The 18,044-nt window shown below is 53.3% G+C and overlaps 6 protein-coding genes across 6 annotated transcripts; 3 read left to right on the forward strand and 3 right to left on the reverse strand.

Moving 5' to 3' along the window:
• Positions 1-1,404: 1,404 nt before the first annotated feature.
• On the reverse strand, positions 1,405-3,651 carry CTAM01_07563 (uncharacterized protein; the record flags this gene model as incomplete). The annotated part of the gene is made up of 2 exons (XM_060523585.1): positions 1,405-3,488; positions 3,591-3,651. The coding sequence occupies 2 exons, from the start codon at positions 3,649-3,651 to the stop codon at positions 1,405-1,407; spliced, it is 2,145 nt and encodes a 714-aa protein (XP_060381639.1).
• Positions 3,652-4,577: 926 nt separating this feature from the next.
• CTAM01_07564 (uncharacterized protein) lies at positions 4,578-6,898 on the forward strand (the record flags this gene model as incomplete). The annotated part of the gene is made up of 5 exons (XM_060523586.1): positions 4,578-4,874; positions 5,226-5,441; positions 5,520-5,641; positions 5,710-6,466; positions 6,560-6,898. The coding sequence occupies 5 exons, from the start codon at positions 4,578-4,580 to the stop codon at positions 6,896-6,898; spliced, it is 1,731 nt and encodes a 576-aa protein (XP_060381640.1).
• A 2,768-nt stretch (positions 6,899-9,666) lies between these two features.
• On the forward strand, positions 9,667-11,162 carry CTAM01_07565 (transmembrane amino acid transporter; the record flags this gene model as incomplete). Its single annotated transcript, XM_060523587.1, has 2 exons — positions 9,667-11,046; positions 11,103-11,162. The coding sequence occupies 2 exons, from the start codon at positions 9,667-9,669 to the stop codon at positions 11,160-11,162; spliced, it is 1,440 nt and encodes a 479-aa protein (XP_060381641.1).
• A 528-nt stretch (positions 11,163-11,690) lies between these two features.
• CTAM01_07566 (uncharacterized protein) lies at positions 11,691-12,758 on the reverse strand (the record flags this gene model as incomplete). Its single annotated transcript, XM_060523588.1, has 1 exon — positions 11,691-12,758. The coding sequence occupies one exon, from the start codon at positions 12,756-12,758 to the stop codon at positions 11,691-11,693; it is 1,068 nt and encodes a 355-aa protein (XP_060381642.1).
• A 1,304-nt stretch (positions 12,759-14,062) lies between these two features.
• On the forward strand, positions 14,063-15,313 carry CTAM01_07567 (uncharacterized protein; the record flags this gene model as incomplete). The annotated part of the gene is made up of 1 exon (XM_060523589.1): positions 14,063-15,313. The coding sequence occupies one exon, from the start codon at positions 14,063-14,065 to the stop codon at positions 15,311-15,313; it is 1,251 nt and encodes a 416-aa protein (XP_060381643.1).
• Positions 15,314-16,002: 689 nt separating this feature from the next.
• CTAM01_07568 (uncharacterized protein) lies at positions 16,003-17,046 on the reverse strand (the record flags this gene model as incomplete). The annotated part of the gene is made up of 1 exon (XM_060523590.1): positions 16,003-17,046. The coding sequence occupies one exon, from the start codon at positions 17,044-17,046 to the stop codon at positions 16,003-16,005; it is 1,044 nt and encodes a 347-aa protein (XP_060381644.1).
• Positions 17,047-18,044: the final 998 nt, after the last annotated feature.

Genomic DNA, 18,044 nt, shown 5'->3' on the forward strand with positions numbered 1-18,044 from the left:
CGTATAGTTGCGCAGCGAAACAAGCATAAGTCTAACCTGTATCAGAATTCTAGACCACCAAACTATACAATCTGTGCCCCAAATGTGCCTCCAAGTCCCCATATGTAGTATAGAGCCAGCGACCCGATTGGTCTCTGGCTCGGCGACGAGTCATGGATTTTCGTGCGGCTGTCGGACATGAGCGTTGATGGATGCCAGTCTCAGGTGCCCATGCTCCAGAACCCCCCCTTGGCAACCCCATCAGTGCGTCTTTCGGGTCTCGATCCGGGCGCTGATTATTTCTGCCCGGCGTGCTGCACGAATGCTGGTGGCCCACGCAGTTTAGGTGGTTCACGAATTGCCCGAGTGGGATGTCTCCAGCAACGCCTGGCTGGCTGGCCGGGGTCATGGTAAAGTCATACATTAGACAGCACCTTTGTAGTCTGTAGAGTCGTATTGCTAAGCCCCGGTTCCCCCTTTCTGGGAATTACATATTAGTACATAACCACACAGCGTTGCAAGCAAGCCTCATCCAAGTTGAAGAGTTTGCGCCAAGACCCTTCTTGGCAGCTTGGCTTAGGTAAGGAGAAAGTCCAACATGTTCACTTTTCCAAAAGCCGCATGTGCCGAGCCGTAAGTATCATCGAACTTCCGAGGGAAAGTCTTGTTGCTAACCGGGCTCACGAATCTGCGGAGATGCCCAACTTCGACCAAGCGAGAAATGAAGTACGACTTGTCTCCATCTGCATCCTCAACTTGGAACGACCAAATGGCAAAGATCCCTTGTCCTGTATTTCCGTTATTACAGAAACTAGCTGAGTCTTGGGGCTAATGTTGAACGTGGATATTTGTTTCAGAGACTCAAACATTATCGTGTCTTTTTGAGCGTTCCCCTGGAGGGTTTCTACGTTGTCAATCCGCTTTCGTTGGCTGGCTTTCTGAGTTCAGGATCCAACTACGAGAGGAGACAGAGGAGCTGGCCAGCTTGCCGAGGACAAATGGTAGTTCTGAACTTCTGATCAAGTGCTGCGTCTTCTGGTCCAAGTTTGGGCAAACCACAGGGTCCAATAGCAGCATGATCCCTTGCCTGTTTAGGCTGCGCTATTATTCGACGTGAAGCGGGCCTGCAACTATGCACGCTCAACAGGAGAGTGACAATACTTGGCAGAATCCAACAGAAGTCCAGTGGTGGATGCGTAAATCAGGCTACGCTCTTCAGACATGAGCAGGCCTCAGATCGACCTTGAATGCCTCCTTGGCTGTGCGCTTTGAGTTTTGGGCAACCCGGATGACTGAAAAGGGGGTTGATTCCTCTTTTTGAAAGACTCGTTGCAATACAGTCCATCTTCCTTAGCATCTGAACAGCTCAAAGATTTTCAACTACGCCTTTTCCGTCCCTTGCTGGGCACTGAAGGCTTGAATTCGTCACTGAGAAAAGTCGCCTGACATGCCGCTGTTCAGAAGGGACCAATAAGTTGTATCTACGCCTTGAAACGCCCAATCTCCAGCCTCTGCTGTGATTCCAGGGCATGGCCATCCGAGGTAATCGGCGCTGAAGCCCGCACACACGTCCTCGTGGGGGATGGTGTTGTCCTGACCGAGGAGTGCTTCCAAGGATACTGCTGGAGGAGTGTCTTGCTGGAGAGATTCCGATGCCACAGTCGTTGTGTTTGCTGGTGTGGGCAGCTGTGAGTGGCTAAGATCCAGCAAGTGCGACTCGGCTGTCTGATTTGCGGTGGTTTTGATTTTGATGATTCCGAGATAAGGGATGCTCAACTGAAGATTCTTCGCCTCTGATTCGGGGCAATGGCGTGGAGTTACCCCGTTGCAGCAGTCGACAATGGGGAGCAGCTGTTTGATAATCTCTGCACTCTCGCCGGATAGCTTGTCGTCGTTCAGCACAGCTAGTTCCTCCATTTTGGCCAGGACAGTTTCAGCCAAGGTCCGGTCCTCGCTCCGTTGTCTCGCCCAGTCCTCTTCACGAATGCCAGGAGGACGACTGAGGTGACCGAGAAGAAGCGTCATGGCGGCCATGAGTGACGAATAGTCAATATGGCGGCATGAGAATGCTGCGTTGTTGGCGGTGCGGAAGATGACGCATCGTCTCAGGACGGCCCTACTAGACTCTAAACACGTATTCTTGCTGTAGTCGAACCGGGTGTTTGTCTGGTTGCGAAGCATGTATGGGAGGTGTAACAAGATGAGCAAACTATGGTGGTGGATCTGGAGCATCAGGTGCGACATGATGCTCATCTGGCCAGTGGTGTCGGTGTAGTCGGGCACGGGCGGGATCTCCCACCAGCTGCGTCCCATGGACTTTGCCGCGTGCTCGAGCTCACAGTCTACAGATTGAGTGATGGCAAAGGCTTCTGTCGCTGCAGTGCGATTTCTCTCAATGATTCGGAGCGAGATGGCCGTATATCTCTTTTCCAGTTTCTCCATCGGCGTGTCACGGACCAGGAAGGTTTCCGACATGAAGCTGTTATCCTGCGTGCCGGCAGAGAGACCAAGGAGTAGGGATAAGTATCGATCGCAGGAATTGATACGGGACCACAGCGCATGAGAAGAAGGCATCGTAGAAGGGTCGGTTGAGGGATCACACGACTTCAACGGCCGCGAGCCATCGCGCTCGATGCCCATCAGTTGCGCTAAGCTAAGAGCTCTTCTCATGGCGAGCCATGCTTTGCGGAGGTTGCCAGAGTTGACGAGGTAGAACCCTTCGAGAATCAGACACTCCAAGCCCTCTGCAGAACCAACCAACTCGTCGTTGGAAGTGACGGCGCTGGCGGCTGCTGTCCACTCTGCCATCTTTTCATGGATGGAGCACTTCAGGCAAGCCTCGAGTTGAGAAACGTCGAAGCACGGCGGCATCTGCTGCAGACAAATGGTCAACTGAAGCAAATGCTTTGCCAAGATAGCCGGGTGCTTGGTGACATCTGGCATGGCAGTGAGAGAAGAAGTCGGCTGGGATTTGCCCTCGAGAATATCTTGGTACGAGTAAAATATGATTAATACGAAGATTGGGCCTCTGCTTGACTGGACGATGGTCTGGGCATCCTGAGGAGATGGGAACACGGAGTGAATGTCGCGGCATATCTTGTCGTACTTGCTGCCAGCACGAGGACGCTCCGCCGCAGGCGGATTCAGTGCGGATTGGGATAGGGGGCGGCCGGGAATCGGGGCGGAGACGGCGGTGGTCCCACTCACGGACTGCCAGGACGAGTCATCCGGGGTGACATTTGAATCGGAAACACGAAGGGAACCCTCGACCGACGGTGTTGGCGGGGTCGATTTGTTGACCGATGAAGGCTCTGGGCCCATTTTGTCGGCAAGCTTCACCATCAACTCTTCCAACCGTCCAAGACGCTGAGCAAGGCCGCGCTCAGGCGGGCCGGACGGCTCATCGTCGGTGAACTCCTGGCTTACGCAGGCGGCACCGCGAGCCTGGCAGCCATTGCAGGTTTCTTCTTCGTTGGAGGAGAATTCGCAGCGGATCTTTCTCTTCCTGCCTGGACGGGGTGTTAGTAAATCAAGAACAGCGATTGAATCGGGGAATTCGGCAGAGCTGGATCTCGCTCGGGAAACCGGAGCACTTCCACGGACGAACTTACACTGCCAGCAACTTCGTGTTCCCTTTCGGACTTTACGTTTCTTTGTCGGCCGTTCATCCATCTTTTCGGATGTTGTTGTTATGGGCTTCAAACCAAACGACTTGAGGACGAATGCTGCCTTTACATGCAGTCAAATATCACAACAGAGGAGGTAACTCGAGATACCAAAGCTCACTGAGTAAAAATCAAAAGTGATAACAAAGACGTGATCTCGTTTGGAAAGCCCAGATCATCTGCCGTGGGCAGCTCTGGCTTGCTGCCTGTCTCACTGATGTTGTTCATGTCGTCGGTGCTTAGGCATCTTTCGTCCGCTTCGTCCGCTCGGAGGCCGAAAACGGACGAACATCGGGCCTGGAACTGAGATGGGTACGTATCTCTGTCGGATGATCGTTGCGCATGTCACGTGTCCTTTGTATTTTACGTGCCTCGATTGGAGAGCAATCCCCACTCATCTAAGCGACAGGCGTTCACTGGCTGCATCGATTGGATCTAAGGATGGCTAGATCAAATTAGGCAAGCGTCTTATCAGTGTTGGTCTTGGCCCCGTTACGTACCTCCGCCGGGCCAATCTGCCTCCCCTTCTCTGCCTTTTGCTCTCAGCTGCTCCGTATCCCCCTCAACTCGCGATCCTTCGCAAAGAACTCGGGCCATTTTACCTGGTTGATGACTAACTCTCAGCATTGAGTGCGGCATTTGGACCAACTTTATTCACCAACCTTAGCCAAGTCTAGCGAGCCTTAACCAATCAGGCTTGTTGCTGTTGACGTGCAGCGGGGGGTCCTGTTGTCCTTTGTTGCCCCTCTGTTAGCTCGTTGCCTTACTGAGCACGAGTCCAGGGGTTGATGATATCGCAGGCCGACAGATTGATCTTGGCAGCATAACGACGACTGATTGTGGGAGATGTGGACGGGACTGGCGTGTGACGCTAGAGATCAGACCGGGCTTCAGCCTTAAAGGAGCCCCTCGGCTGGTCCAACTCCCCTTGACATGGGCCCCAAATCTGATTTCAAGTTCATCACCGTCGATGCCACTGAAGGGAGTTTCCAAACTGCGAGCAAATCCACCAGAAGTCATGCTATCCGAACTGCCATCCAGAGGGGCCGTTCGGAGCTGGGATCCTCGACGGCCTCAATTTCACAAGACACCATCAAGCAGAAGGCCCAGTTGAAGGGACGATTCAGGTTGGCGGGAACAACGCTCAAGTCAACCAAACCCAAGAGTCCAAAGCATCTGCAAGAACAAGAAAAAGAACAAGAGGATGTGCAGTCAACTCGCTGTTCCCATGTATGCTATTTGTCCCCATCTCTCCACAAGACTCAGGCCGTCATCACTCACACTTCCGTAGTCTCCCTCCGACATTGCTGAGTTTCTGCACCAAGCATCGCTGCCACCCTGGGTACAGAGACTGGGGAGCGATAGCGCTGACCCCTTCAATACGCTACCTATTCCTAGTAGTCCTTGCGTGGACTCTCTGGTGAAATATTGTAAGAGCCGCAGCTTCTACCGCTCACGAGCGGACGCCGTCACGCCACGCCGCTGCTGTGCGTCTGAGCTAACTCTCCAGTCACCACCAGATTCAATCTCAACTCCACTACGATCGATACTCAGAGACCATGGTTTCCTTATGCTATGCAGAGCGCTCTCATCATGCGCGTTACGCTGGCCTTGGCAGCAGAGTTTCTGACCGCCACCATGCCTCTCCTTGACGTCAAGCTCCAGCGGGAAGGGTACCAGCAAAAGGGGGAGGCGATGCGGATGATCAGAGATCGTCTAGCTTCTCAAGAATCTGCCCGTAGTGCAAGCAATGACCTCTCTGTTCTTGCCGGCGTGGCCATGCTGGGAAGCGTTGAAGTAAGTAATTTCCTAGCGCTCATATACGAATACCACCACCTCACTTCGATGCCCCAGTTCTCACACATATGTTGGTAGGCTTTTCAAGGTCACTTTTCGGCGGCAAACGTCCACTTGACGGGGCTCCACGCCATGATAGAAGCTCGAGGGGGACCGGAGACGATCAAACACGACTACATCCTCTGCCGCTGCATCAATTGGTGTGTGACTTGACCTCCTTCGATTGCCCTTCACAACGAACGGTAGCTGACCATAATCCCTCCCCCAGGATCGACATCCAAGTAGCCTCGGGTCTCGGAAGAGTGCCAAAATTCCCCATGTTCCACACTCTCGCGCAGGTGTCACTCCCGCCGTCGGTCGTGAATCGCGCAAGGACGCCTTCCCTGCGACACCTGGAGAAGCTCGGCGGCCACAACCCCGACGAGAGCGACGAGCCGCTGAGGATCTTTGTGGCGCTGAGGCAGGCGATTCTCTCGCAGGCAGGCGGTGCCGTGTCTGTGTCCGCAGACGACATCAGGATCGTCATGAACACGGCTGATAGCACAATTCTGCACTTTTTATACGTGGAGCGCCGGACAGCGACGCCAGTGCAGAAACGGTTCCTAGTTCTCGTCTCTGCGGCTCATGTATTTCTTTATACCGTTTTGCGAGAGATCCCGACGACGGGGCACATGGTTCGGGTCCTCGTCAGGAGGATGCGCGACGCCCTCGATGACGCGGATTCCATTGCACTCATCTGGGTGTCTCACGATGCCGCCTTGCTGTGGGTTCTCTTTGTGGGCATCGTCGGGTCCGGAACAACCGAGGACCGTGAGTGGTTCTCGTCGAGACTAAATAGCTTACTGGAACGAGCCAGGGGTATTTTGCCGCCGGAACGATGCAGGCGCGAGAACCTGCAGCAACTTCTTTCCGGGTTCCTCTGGCGGGATAAGCATTGCTTACCAGTCTTGGATGAAGTATGGGCAACGTGGGAGCGCGGCCAAGGCGGTACTAGTGGTGGTGGTGGTGGTGGTGGTGGTGTTGGTGTTGGTGTCATGTAGAAATGTGGAAAATGCACGGATGCAGCAAACCACTTGGAGTTCCCACAACGTCAAATAACGGACACGGGATTGGCCCAGTTGCTGCTTGCGGGCTCCCCGTGCGTGGCCGGAGCGTTCACCGCGCGAGGGATGCATGGTTCGGGGACTCCAGCTTGCGATATCGTCCTCTTCTCGGAGTGGTCAGCGGCTGGGATGGTCCGGTTTGCAGCAATCTCGGCCGTTGATGCGTTCGTCCGGCTGAAACCGAAAGGGACCATGGACTGGGAACATCATGACAACATGGCAGCATGGCAAAGAGAGAATGGCACGACTCAGGTTTGGAGGAATGTCATCTCCAGGAACGACCAGACCGGTTCAGAACAGAGTGCGACGATAATTTCGAGGACGACCGCCACACCAACAGCGCGCGCCCTTTAACAAATTACAAACGCAAACTGGCCCCATCCCCGCAGTTCTACCCCGGATTCAATGACACAATCGGAATTGCCAACAGCTTCGTTCAGTCCATGTCCCTCACCCTCCCCTGCTCATGCTGGCCCCCCCCCCCCCCCCCCCCCCCCCCCCGCCCCCAGACCCCCCCCCACCACCCCCCCCCAGCCGCCCCCCCGGCCCAAAACCCCAACCAGGAACGCCCGCCCCCTCCTCACCGCCCGGTCCCACCCCCCCCCCCCTTTCCAGTGCCCCCCCCCCCCCCCCGGTAACGAGGAGCGAGCAAAAGCCCGTCGCAAACCGCTTCCAGTTGCTCCTTCGTACGAAGATCTTGCACGCCAAAGCTGTGTAGTTCGGTTCTCGCGGCACGACGGCCGAGTCGTTTGACGCAAGTTTGAACCTTCGGATCCGCCAAACGCGGTAGATCAGCTAGTTTATCACCCTCAACTAGACGCCAATACAACCTGCTGATGCACAGTTGTTATCCATGGCCTTGTTTGCCTTGATTCGCCTTCTTCATCGACGTGTTGCGATTTCTCGTCACCCTTTTTTTTTTTTTTTCGCCTAATGTCTATGAAACCAGTTTCGCTTTGCCACGAATGTGTCCAGTTAATGTCGGGCGAGAACTCGGCGTAAATGCAACCTCCTTTCTCAACACCCACCAAAACCACACCAGCCTCCGAAACTGTTATCTCTGCGGTTGGTAATGGTTGTATGTCAAATTATTGAGCAGAAAGTCTCTCTGGCCAGTCAGAGTTGGCCTAAAGAACTGGCACAAGAAGAAGACACACGCAAAAAACAGGGTCCGTATGGGTTCCGTTCACGCACGAGAGAAGTCTGTCCGGCATGGATACTCGCTCCAAAAACCCGCGTCGCATGAGATCTCGCCTCGCTCGCCTCGCTCAACAGGCGGCCCTGGACGGGGTGGCACGGGTGGGAAGACGGGCATATGCAGGGGGGATCAGCCCTTTGTGCGCTTTGTGTGGCCACATGTGCAGGGAAGTGCGTAGGAGGCGTCGACAAGCCTTTTGGGGCCTTCCAGTCGATCTTCTAGAAGCCTTCCCAATACGTGACAGGTGTGAGTGGGCAAAGGTGGGATCGGCATGGATCCACGACTCAAGGATGTCGGGAATCTACGGGACCGCGGCGGCGCTATTACGTCTAACTTTGCGGCCCTCTGCGGGTAAGCGGCCTTGCAACCCACGACTGGTTTAGCGCATCGAAGCAAGACACTCAGGACAATCCCAAGGCTTGCAGAAATCGCCTACGCCAGCGCGGGAAGGCAACTTGAAGGGGAGGAGGGGGACGGGTAGAAGGGTGGAAGGGTGGGAGAGATCCGAGAGACGTCTGCGCCTATGGGAGTCTTTTCCCACGAACGGGCTCAGGCCCCCCCCCTTGTTCGGCAATCGTCACTCTTGGCTTTGGCTCTTGTTCGTTTTCGTCTGAAAATTTTTGAGCCTCATGCTCTTGGCCCAACGTCCAATGTTCAAAGTCACCTATGACGCTCTTTTCCTCGCTAGAGTTCCAGCAACTCTAGATAAGGCAAAGTTTTCTCTTTCGTCCGTTTCCCTTCTCTGAAAGGAGCTCAGACTATCTTTATTCAAATCCCAGTCACGTCAGGCCTCTTCCCAGCGCGCCACCGGTCGTATTTCGGGGTCGCCCGTGGGAACAGCAACATGGACTGACTCAAGGTGGGCGAGATGAGGCCACTCTGCGGCTCTGCTTCTGGGTCCTTTAGGTAAAGAATAGGTCACAATATCCACCCTATTACGATGCAAAAACTCTACCAATTGCCTCAGTCCCGCATTTACACGACCGTGAACAGAGCAACCCCGTCAACAACCCTCAACTTGCTGGCACGCGTTCCTAGTTTTCTTGACAACGAGAAATACAACTTTCCACTGGGAAACTCGGGGAAGCAGCACGCGGCCTCACGCAAAGACCAATGTGTTAATTCTGGAATCTCAGGGACGCTGGCCGATTTCGCGGGGAAAGTCTGCAACGGTTTATTCCCCCGCAATTTCACAAACGCACGGAATCCGGTCCCAAAGCAAGGGGGGCCGGGTTGATGATTCTCTTGTACAAAGTACGAGTCGTCGAATAGCAGAGCTTTCCGTGGGACTTGAGTATCCGTATGTCAGCCATCTAGGTAATCTGGCTGACGAACTCTTGCCGCCCACTCGCCCACTCTCTCGTCCCTCGTCCGTGGTAAGGCCATCTACCCATCCCCATCCCCATCCCATTCCATTTCCCAGGTGCCGGTGTCACCGCCCACGATCGCGGGGGGGCCAAAAGATAAGGACCCTGGTCCAATCATCGTAGGTTCCGGGTCTCAGTCGAGGTGAATTGCTTTCAACTCGACGAGGTCGAGCCCTCGGCCTGACTCCGGGGTCGGTGCTGATGCTCCGCCCTTTGCCACCATATATCCCGCCTCCGTCTTCCCATCTTCTTGTTGTTGTTTCTCTCTTTCAGTCCAACCGGCTCTTGACTCTTCATCTCTCTCTCTTCTCTCTTTCTTCAACCGAAGTCAGACCTGTTCAACCCGGTCCGTCCTGTTGTGCGCCCGAGTGTGTTTGTCTCATGCAACGCCCTCAACTCCAACAACACCCATCTCGCCTTTGACATCATCCCGTCAAAGCGTCCTCCCCTCCTCCTCTTCCTCCGCCCGGGCCCCACGCCACACGCAAAACTTGGACTAGAGACCAAAAAAACCACACTCTCTCCAACCTTACACACACTCCAACAAGGAGCCCATCATGGATCACGACCAGATTAGACAACAGCAGGCTCATGCCGCCGACAACAAGGACACCAAGTCCTCCGACGGCGCCGCTGTCGCCCCCCAATTTTCCCGCGATGCCGTCTTCCCCGGCGAAGTAGTCGGCGAAGTCACCGACCTCAACCGCCAGGATCTCGAGAAGCAAAAGGCCGCCCAGGGCAGCGCCCACTTCCACCGCCTCGGCTGGAAGCGTCTCACCGTCGTCCTCATCGTCGAGGCCATCGCCCTCGGCAGTCTGTCTCTCCCCGCCGCCTTCGCCTCCCTCGGTATGGTCGCCGGCGTGATTGTGTGCGTCGCCTTGGGCTTGATCGCCATTTACACCAGTGACGTCGTCGGTCAGGTCAAGATCAAGTTCCCTCACGTGTCGCACTACGCCGACGCCGGTCAGCTCATGTTTGGCCGCTGGGGCTACGAAATCATCGGTGCCATGTTCGCGCTTCAGTTGACGTTCCTGGTTAGCTCTCACACCCTTACCGGCGCCATCGCTTTTGGCAACATCACCAACGACGGCGCGTGCTCCATTGTCTTTGCCGTCGTCTCCGCCATTATCCTGCTGATTCTTGCCATCCCCCCGTCCTTTGCCGAAGTCGCCATCCTGGGATACATTGATTTCGTCTCCATCATTCTCGCCATCGGTATCACCATCATCGCGACCGGTATCAACAGAGGTGAAATTACCACCGCTCCCTGGTCTGCCTGGCCCAAGGATGGTATCACGTTCGCCGAGGCCTTCATCGCCATCACCAACGTTGTCTTCGCTTACAGCTTTGCCATTTGCCAGTTCTCCTTCATGGACGAGATGCACACCCCGACAGACTACAAGAAGTCTATCTGGGCCCTTGGTCTGATCGAGATCTTCATCTACACCTTCACTGGCGCCCTCATCTACGCCTTTGTTGGCCAGGATGTCAAGTCCCCTGCCCTGCTGTCCGCCGGTAACACCATTTCCAAGATTGCGTTCGGCGTCGCCCTGCCCGTCATCTTCATCTCGGGATCCATCAACACCACCGTTGTCGGCCGCTACATCCACGGTCGTGTTTACAAGGACTCCATCATCCGCTTCATCAACACCAAGATGGGCTGGATCACTTGGCTCGGTCTCATCACCGTCATCACCATCATCGCCTTCATCATCGCCGAAGCCATCCCCTTCTTCTCCGAGCTTCTGTCCATCAGCTCCTCGCTCTTCATCTCCGGCTTCACTTTCTACTTCCCTGCCCTGATGTGGTTCATGCTCATGCGCGAGGGTTCCGTCTTTGCCAAGGAGAACCTCATGAAGACTGCGCTCAACGGTCTTGCCTTCATCATCGGCATTGTTGTTCTGGTTTGCGGTACCTACGCCAGTATTGTTGAGATTGTGAGTTTCCCTGTATATGCCCACTCAAGTGTAACCATGCTAATTGTCTCGAATAGGACCTCAAGTTCAAGACTGGAAAGATCAGCAGCCCCTTCACCTGCGCTTCCCTCGCTTAAATACCAATCTCGTCAAATTTGTAGTTTTGATAGTGCAGATAATAATACCCCTTGAGTTATCTTGTAACATGCAGCAAAGCGTCTCAGCTCGTGCCATTCTATTGAGAGAAGCAACCATAGTAGCCCTTTGAGGGTGCAGTCCGATTTGTGCATGTTCAAGACGTAAGCCCTTGTGAAGAAGCCGAAGCCCGATAGGATTGCTCTCGCTGGACTATTAATTGCTTGTGGTCTGCTGCTGCTGAACCACACGTTGCTGTAAGATGTGTCTTGCCGGCTGAAAGACCATCTTGCTAACGTGTACACTCATCATTAATAATGCTTTCACAGAGTTCATAGGATCTTATTTAATAACAAAACCAATTGCAAGTACTAACTCCATGATCGATAAAACAGGCCCATGGTACCAAAACTCCAGGCCGAGTCCAATTATCCCACACGCCAACATTTCCATTCTATCCCCTTCCCCACCCCTTCACCAGCAACTCAACCACCAGCTCATTTCTCCGTTTCCTACGTGTTGCCCTTGTCTTAGTCACTTCCGGTGCTCTTCATCCAGGCTTCACCTGATTCGCTTCCGATACTCTTGAGCCAAACGCCAATCATGTTTCGGCGGATTTTCTCTGACTCATTATTGAGCACCAGTACTCGAACCCTGTTGCCCGGACCCCGACGAAGCCGGTCGATCTCGTTCACCTTCGGGAAGGTCAACATGTCGGTAAACTCGAATATTGCCAGTGACTGATAGTCTCCGAGTATGGCGTAGGGAGCGTCTTCCACGACGGCATGGGTGGCAATCCCGTGAAGCGTTGTGGTGACTTCCTTTTCGAACGGAGACTTGGGATGATTTTCGATTCCGAAGGTCGACTCAAACTCACGATTGTGAGGTGTCGTGTAGTTTCGGAGGCCACTTGTGAGGCGTAGGAAGTCTTGCGCAATCCCCTCATTGTTGGCCGTCTCGAGCATCTCCGTCAGCTCGGCGGCATTGTTTTGTACCTCCTGCCACAAATTCAGCAGTCCCACAGGGGTCTTGTCGAGCTCTGTCTCGAACTCCTCCACGGCGACCAGGCCTCTATCCTTGTGCTCGGCGACGAGCATCGATTCAATGGGTTCTTGACCAGGAGCGGTCAGTTTACACTTGGCCGTCCAGCCTGGGACGGGAATGATCGACGCTGGCTCGAATGGCTGGTGATTGTGGATCTTGATCATCTTCCCAGCTTGAGTCGTTCTATCTATCACCAAAGTTCCCGGCATGTGCCCTTTGACGAGAACCAGCCCAACATCTCGGTTGATGGAGTCTTCGATTGATCTAGCCACGTCCGATACGTTTCGGTGAAACAGGATGGTGGGGTTGGGACGTCCGAGGTCGACGCCGTCAAGCAGTCTGAAGTCTGCAGTATCTAAAAACCGATCCGCGACCTTGGTGTAATAGTCGCTAGGTGCTCGACTCAAGACCCTTGGTAAATCGATCCGGTTGGCTGTTTCACCTGCATCGTGCAAGTTCTTCGACCTGGGGCAATCTCCAATTGAGATGTCCGGCAAAGGGGCGTCGTTGCGAATAGCTGCCACGATTGGCGGCTTGGCCTGTTGGTCACCCATTGTGACGTGTCTGCAAATTGGTATCGGTTACCTGATTTCTTGATGGGTTAGCCAAAGATACTGATGTAGGGTGAGGTAGAGTAGGATACCTATTCGGCAAATATTCCTATTTTGTCTAGACAGACCGACGGGATGACTGAGGAAATAACAGTCGGCGATTGTGGTTGAGAATCGTTGAGGGGAGCAAGTTGGTCGTTGGTCTCCGGGAAAACAAAGACAAGGTGGCTCAAGAAGGGACGCGTGTTGAGGTAAGGTAGGTACGCCTGGGAGCCAAGGTAGGCGTAGGTAGTAAACCTTCAGGTGAGGCAGGCGCGTCCCGTTGTAGGGCGGGTGGAAGGGGGAGTAGCGGTCAGAGTGAGGGGGGGCATATCTGACCTGGCCCTCATCTAGCCCTTAAAGACTACATGTATATTCACTTACCTACCTCAATGATGAACCTGATCAGGAACACTTATCTTATCACGTGATGAGTGATGAGTCTCGAGTATGGTGATTGATGCTCTCATGACAAGTCTCTGACCACTGTCAGAGGAGACCAGGACGTGCCCAAACGAATAGTGGGGACGGGAGGAATAAGGTACTTGCCTTGATGGGGGGGAGACAGATCGAGATTGGCCAGTGCAGTTGCGGAGCCGCAGAACCTTAAGGTGCCTTCCTCGATTTTCGTACCTCACCTCACCTTACCCAGTGGGTGGCATTGTTGGCCGCCCACCAACCTACCTCTATTTTCATTAAGGTATCCATACTGTTTTATCCCTCTTAAATCTCCTGTTGTTCTTATTGTTTCCTATTACTTTTAATATCTGTCCTTTTCTTTTTCTTTTTCTTGTCTGTGATGTAGTCCTTGAGAATACTAGGTAGCCTTTAGTTACAATACAAAGAATCGATCTCGTAATCATATTGCGTTGATAGGCATCTTTTTGGATCACCTAACTCCGAGGTGACTACTAAGGTACCTGCTCCCGTGAGTGGGTCTGACCATACACATTTGGAAGGTCCTCGTGATACCACCTTTGTGCCTTCCCTACCTCCCATGCCTCACCTTGGTACCGCACAAGGTAATCCGAAGCCCTTACCTACCTTGGCGCTTTCAATCTTCACTTTCGCCTACCCCAAGGTTTTTCATTCATCCTTGCCGTCCTTCATCCACAATTTTGCTCAGCTTTTCGTTGTACAACTGAGTTTCATCGCGAACCCGTCGATTTTGTCTCTCAAATTCAACAGGTAAGTCTACTTCCATTCAGCCTAAACCGGCATCAGACTGATCAAGGATATCAAAAATCAGACTTTGAGACGAAATCGACATGGCTTCTTCCTCTCCCGAGGAGACAGCTGTCAGACGTCGAAGGGAGGATATGGACATTCTCCCCGAACACGAGAAGAATTACTCGCCAGGACGACGACTTCTTCTCCGATCACACAAACCGCTTCCGCCCTACGGCGATCATCACTACCCGCTTCCGGATGGCTGGAATTCTCGCGACATGATGGTATCCGATGAAGAGAAGGCCTTTTCGCTCAGACGACTGGTTTTCCACCCGAACAATGCGCCCAAGACCATTGACAAGAACAACCAAGATGGCCATGCTGCTTCCATGGAGGTCGAGATCATTCGGATGATTGACGGCAGTGCTGGATACCATCCTGGTCCCCAAAAATTCCTTTGCAAAGTTGTCGCTTCGCCATCGGCCGCCCCAAATGAACGAGAGCATGAGATCCCGTCTGAGGGACAGCTACTCTTCCTGAAGGTGTTCGATCCCTTGTTCTGGCACAAGACCATCGACATCACCAAGCGCCTCATCAAAGTCACAATCCAGGCCGACTCAGCATTCAGTGACGAATTCGGCGCCTACAACCGCCTCTTTGAAAAGGAGCTCACTGGCTTCCCCCATGTCGCTCCTCAATTCTATGGAGGATGGATCACGGAAGTCAAGTCGATCAACCCATCGTTCGCAGACCGGACCCGGGATGTTGCGGTGCTTGCAACCGAATTTATCGATGGCACCGGCCTCGACCAACTCTTTGCACTTGATGGCCCCAAGTATGAGGTGGTTGAGCTATACAACAGCGCCGAGTCACGCGATGCTTTCACCACAGATCTCGATACAAGAATGGATACTATAAAGCAGCTCATGGACGGTACTATGTCGGAAGAGTACATTGGAGTTGATCATTGCCGTTTTCACTCTAGCAATGTTATAATTTCCATGCGAAACCTCGGTGAGCCGCTGGAGAAACCCAGGGCTGTTCTGATTGGCTATGGGCAGGCGTTGGTCGATGATTTGCGCAGGGAGCCTGCTGACACGTACAAGAACTATCCAACAAAGCCCCATCCGTTCCTTCGATTCGGCTGGCAGAGACTGGAGTCTTTCGCAGGCTGGATCCCTGCCCATTGGAAAGGTCCGAACATCAACCGCCCGCGTTTGCTCGACCAATGGGTCGTTCAAACATTTGGTCCTTTGACGCCCAATGAAGAATATACCTTTCTTGCGTCCGACGGTCTGGCCGAGCTCGAGGGAACATCTACAAGCGCCTTGCCCGAGGAACAGCCTTAGAGTGGCAGTCACCTGGAAACGGTTGCCCCGACGGTCGCGACTACTTCTGACCCCTCGGTAAAGTCCGTGGACTCCGACAATGCCCATGTCTCAACAACGCTTCCTACCGAGGAAGATCACAATGAGAACATTCCCAGCCTGAACGACAAAGACGAAGCAGCCGGTCCTTCTTCTGACGACTCCCACCCTATGCCGCAGTCTCTACTGTTGGCTGGAATATCTGGCGAGCGCGACTCTTACACTGAGTCGCAAGATTCGAGGCCCACTGATCAGGACATTGACTCTTTAACAACTGATTTGGAGAGTCTGACACTCGAGGACAAATCGGACAACATTTTCTAGGAAGAGAGGGGCGGCACTGCAAATTGGTATTGGGATTGACATTGAGGTAGTTAGCGGTAACTTGGTGGATGCCAAGCGGCGGCACATGATGGGCACAATCAAGAAACATAACTGAATTGAGAAGTTGCTGCTGTATCCTTTATCCCACTCTCAAGCTTCCTCTCTACAGATACAGAAGTGAAGTAATGTTGATGCCGTAGGAAACGTGAGCCTTTCTGCACGGCAAGTTCCTCAAGCCCACATCAATCGCCCCCAATAGCCCCCAATCGCCTCTATAAGAACCCATCGCCAAACGTCCCCTTTGGTTCCAGAACAATCCACAAATGCTGGCCAGAAACGTGCAAACATTAGTCATGGAGAACGTGAATGCTGCGTAGCCAGGCACCGAGAACGACGCGTCGGATTTGAGCCGGGTTGTCGACGACCACTGCGCTAACAATCTGGCCTGGTCCTGCTCGAAGCCGCGTGATCTCGTCCTTTGACATGGAGTCTCTCGTGAGACCCTCAAACTCAAACATGATCAAGGATTGATGCTCCATGAAACCGACAAAGCGAGCGGGAGTGGTGATAGCGTAACTCGTCGATTGATGCAGTGTCTCCGTGACATGCGGAGTGAATGGGGTGGCTAACTGCCGACCCAGCGTAGACTGCTTCTTGTAACGAACATTCGACTGTCGAAGAGCCTGGGCAGCGGTGTCGGCGCTTGCGACGGCTTGGTCGTTACCCGAATTTGTCGCGATAGAGTTCGAAACCTGATTGCCACGTTCCGCGAATTCCTTCATAGCACCAACCAATCGCTCCTGAGTCATTTGCATTTCGCTCTCAAACTCCTTAGTGAAGACCAAGCCCCGGTCCTTGTATTCCAAAACGAGGTTCGAGAGGATCTGTTCTTTGCCGGGTTCGGGGGTGTAGGCACACGCGGCTGTCCAGTCGGGGATGCATGTGATAGAACTGGGCTCATACGGCTCGGGGTCAGGAATGTCGATTTTGTTGTATCTCTGTGTGGTGCTGCTCATCGTGAGTGTTCCATCTGGGTGCCCCCCAAGAAGCACCAATGCGATCACTCGGTTGATGGTTTCGTCAATGGACCTTGCAACATCTGACTCATTGCTGTGAAGCACAATCGAGGGATCTGGTCTGCCAGTGTCTAGACCAGCCAATGCCTCAAAGTCGGCATTGTCTAAAAAGTCATCTGCGACATCTGTATAGTAGGCGGCATTGCGGTATTTGAGAGCCTTGGGTAGCTCAACCTGATGGCAAGACTCGCTGGCTTTGTGCAAGTCTTTCGGATGGCTGCGAGGTGCGACTTGGATGATGGGAAACGGCGCGTCGTTACGGATTGCGATGACAATCGGCGGCTTCTGCAGTTGAGCCTCCATTAGATCCGACATCGTGTCTTTGAGGATGCTATGGCTAGCTACCTGATGAAGTTAGTTCTAGAAGGAGAATAAAGGAGTTTGGGGTACAACTGACGAGAGACTTCCCATTTTTAGTTCTTCGGTACGATTGATGGAGGTGGGAGAGATAATTGACAGGTCGGTGATGGTAGGTACCGTAGTATAGCCAAAGACCTCAACAAAGGACGCGCGAATCAAGTCGCGAAGCCAATCAAGATGGCAAGTTGTAGACAACGAGGTGAAGCAGGAGAGCCTTATTGCAGAGAGGTGAGAAGCGGGATGGTGAGAAGCGGGAAGGCGAGATCCACCCCTTCAACAACATATGTACATTCATTTAGGGCTAACGCCTTTCCTGTGAGGTGAGTCCAGCTGCCTCAGGTACACAACTGCTGGAATCTTGTCGGGAAGGAACTAGAGATTTTATGTAGTGGCATCGACCACCTCGTTCGAGATCTTGCCACCAAGTGACCATTGTAGAATTTGTGACAACTTGATCAATGGAGAGTACCTTAAACCAAAACATGTTAAAAGGTAAGAAGTCTGACAATGAACCAAAGCCTGGTCCTGCAACGCTCTTTGAGAGCGCACTGACTTTTTGCCATTCGGGTCATATTATACTATTATTTTCTACTCGATATGAAGAGCACGAAGCAAGCCATGGATGTCACATGAGAGCCTCAAGTATATGTTAGTTGCTAACTCCTCAAGGTAATTCAAAGCCCTGTTGGTAGTTGAGGTTGTTACTCCATTTCCGGGGTTGATGTTGACCGGCAGTTCCTTCACTCTGACGGCAGGCCGTGCGCCGTGCCAAGCTGGATAGTGGAGACCTGAACAGGACGGGGGCTAGGGACAGTGGGATTGTGCCTTCCGCTTTCTGAATTTACTGGACGGTCTGGTGGGCTTTGATTGGTCTGATGAAACAGCCCCAGCTAAACGGATTTCTCGCTTAATCCGCCTCCGAGTCACTCCTTGTTTCTGTGGAAGTCGCCGTG

The sequence above is a fragment of the Colletotrichum tamarilloi genome (genome assembly GCF_030869305.1).
Source record: "Colletotrichum tamarilloi strain Tom-12 chromosome Unknown Scaffold_24.1, whole genome shotgun sequence".
In the NCBI taxonomy this organism is placed as follows: Eukaryota; Fungi; Ascomycota; class Sordariomycetes; order Glomerellales; family Glomerellaceae; genus Colletotrichum; species Colletotrichum tamarilloi.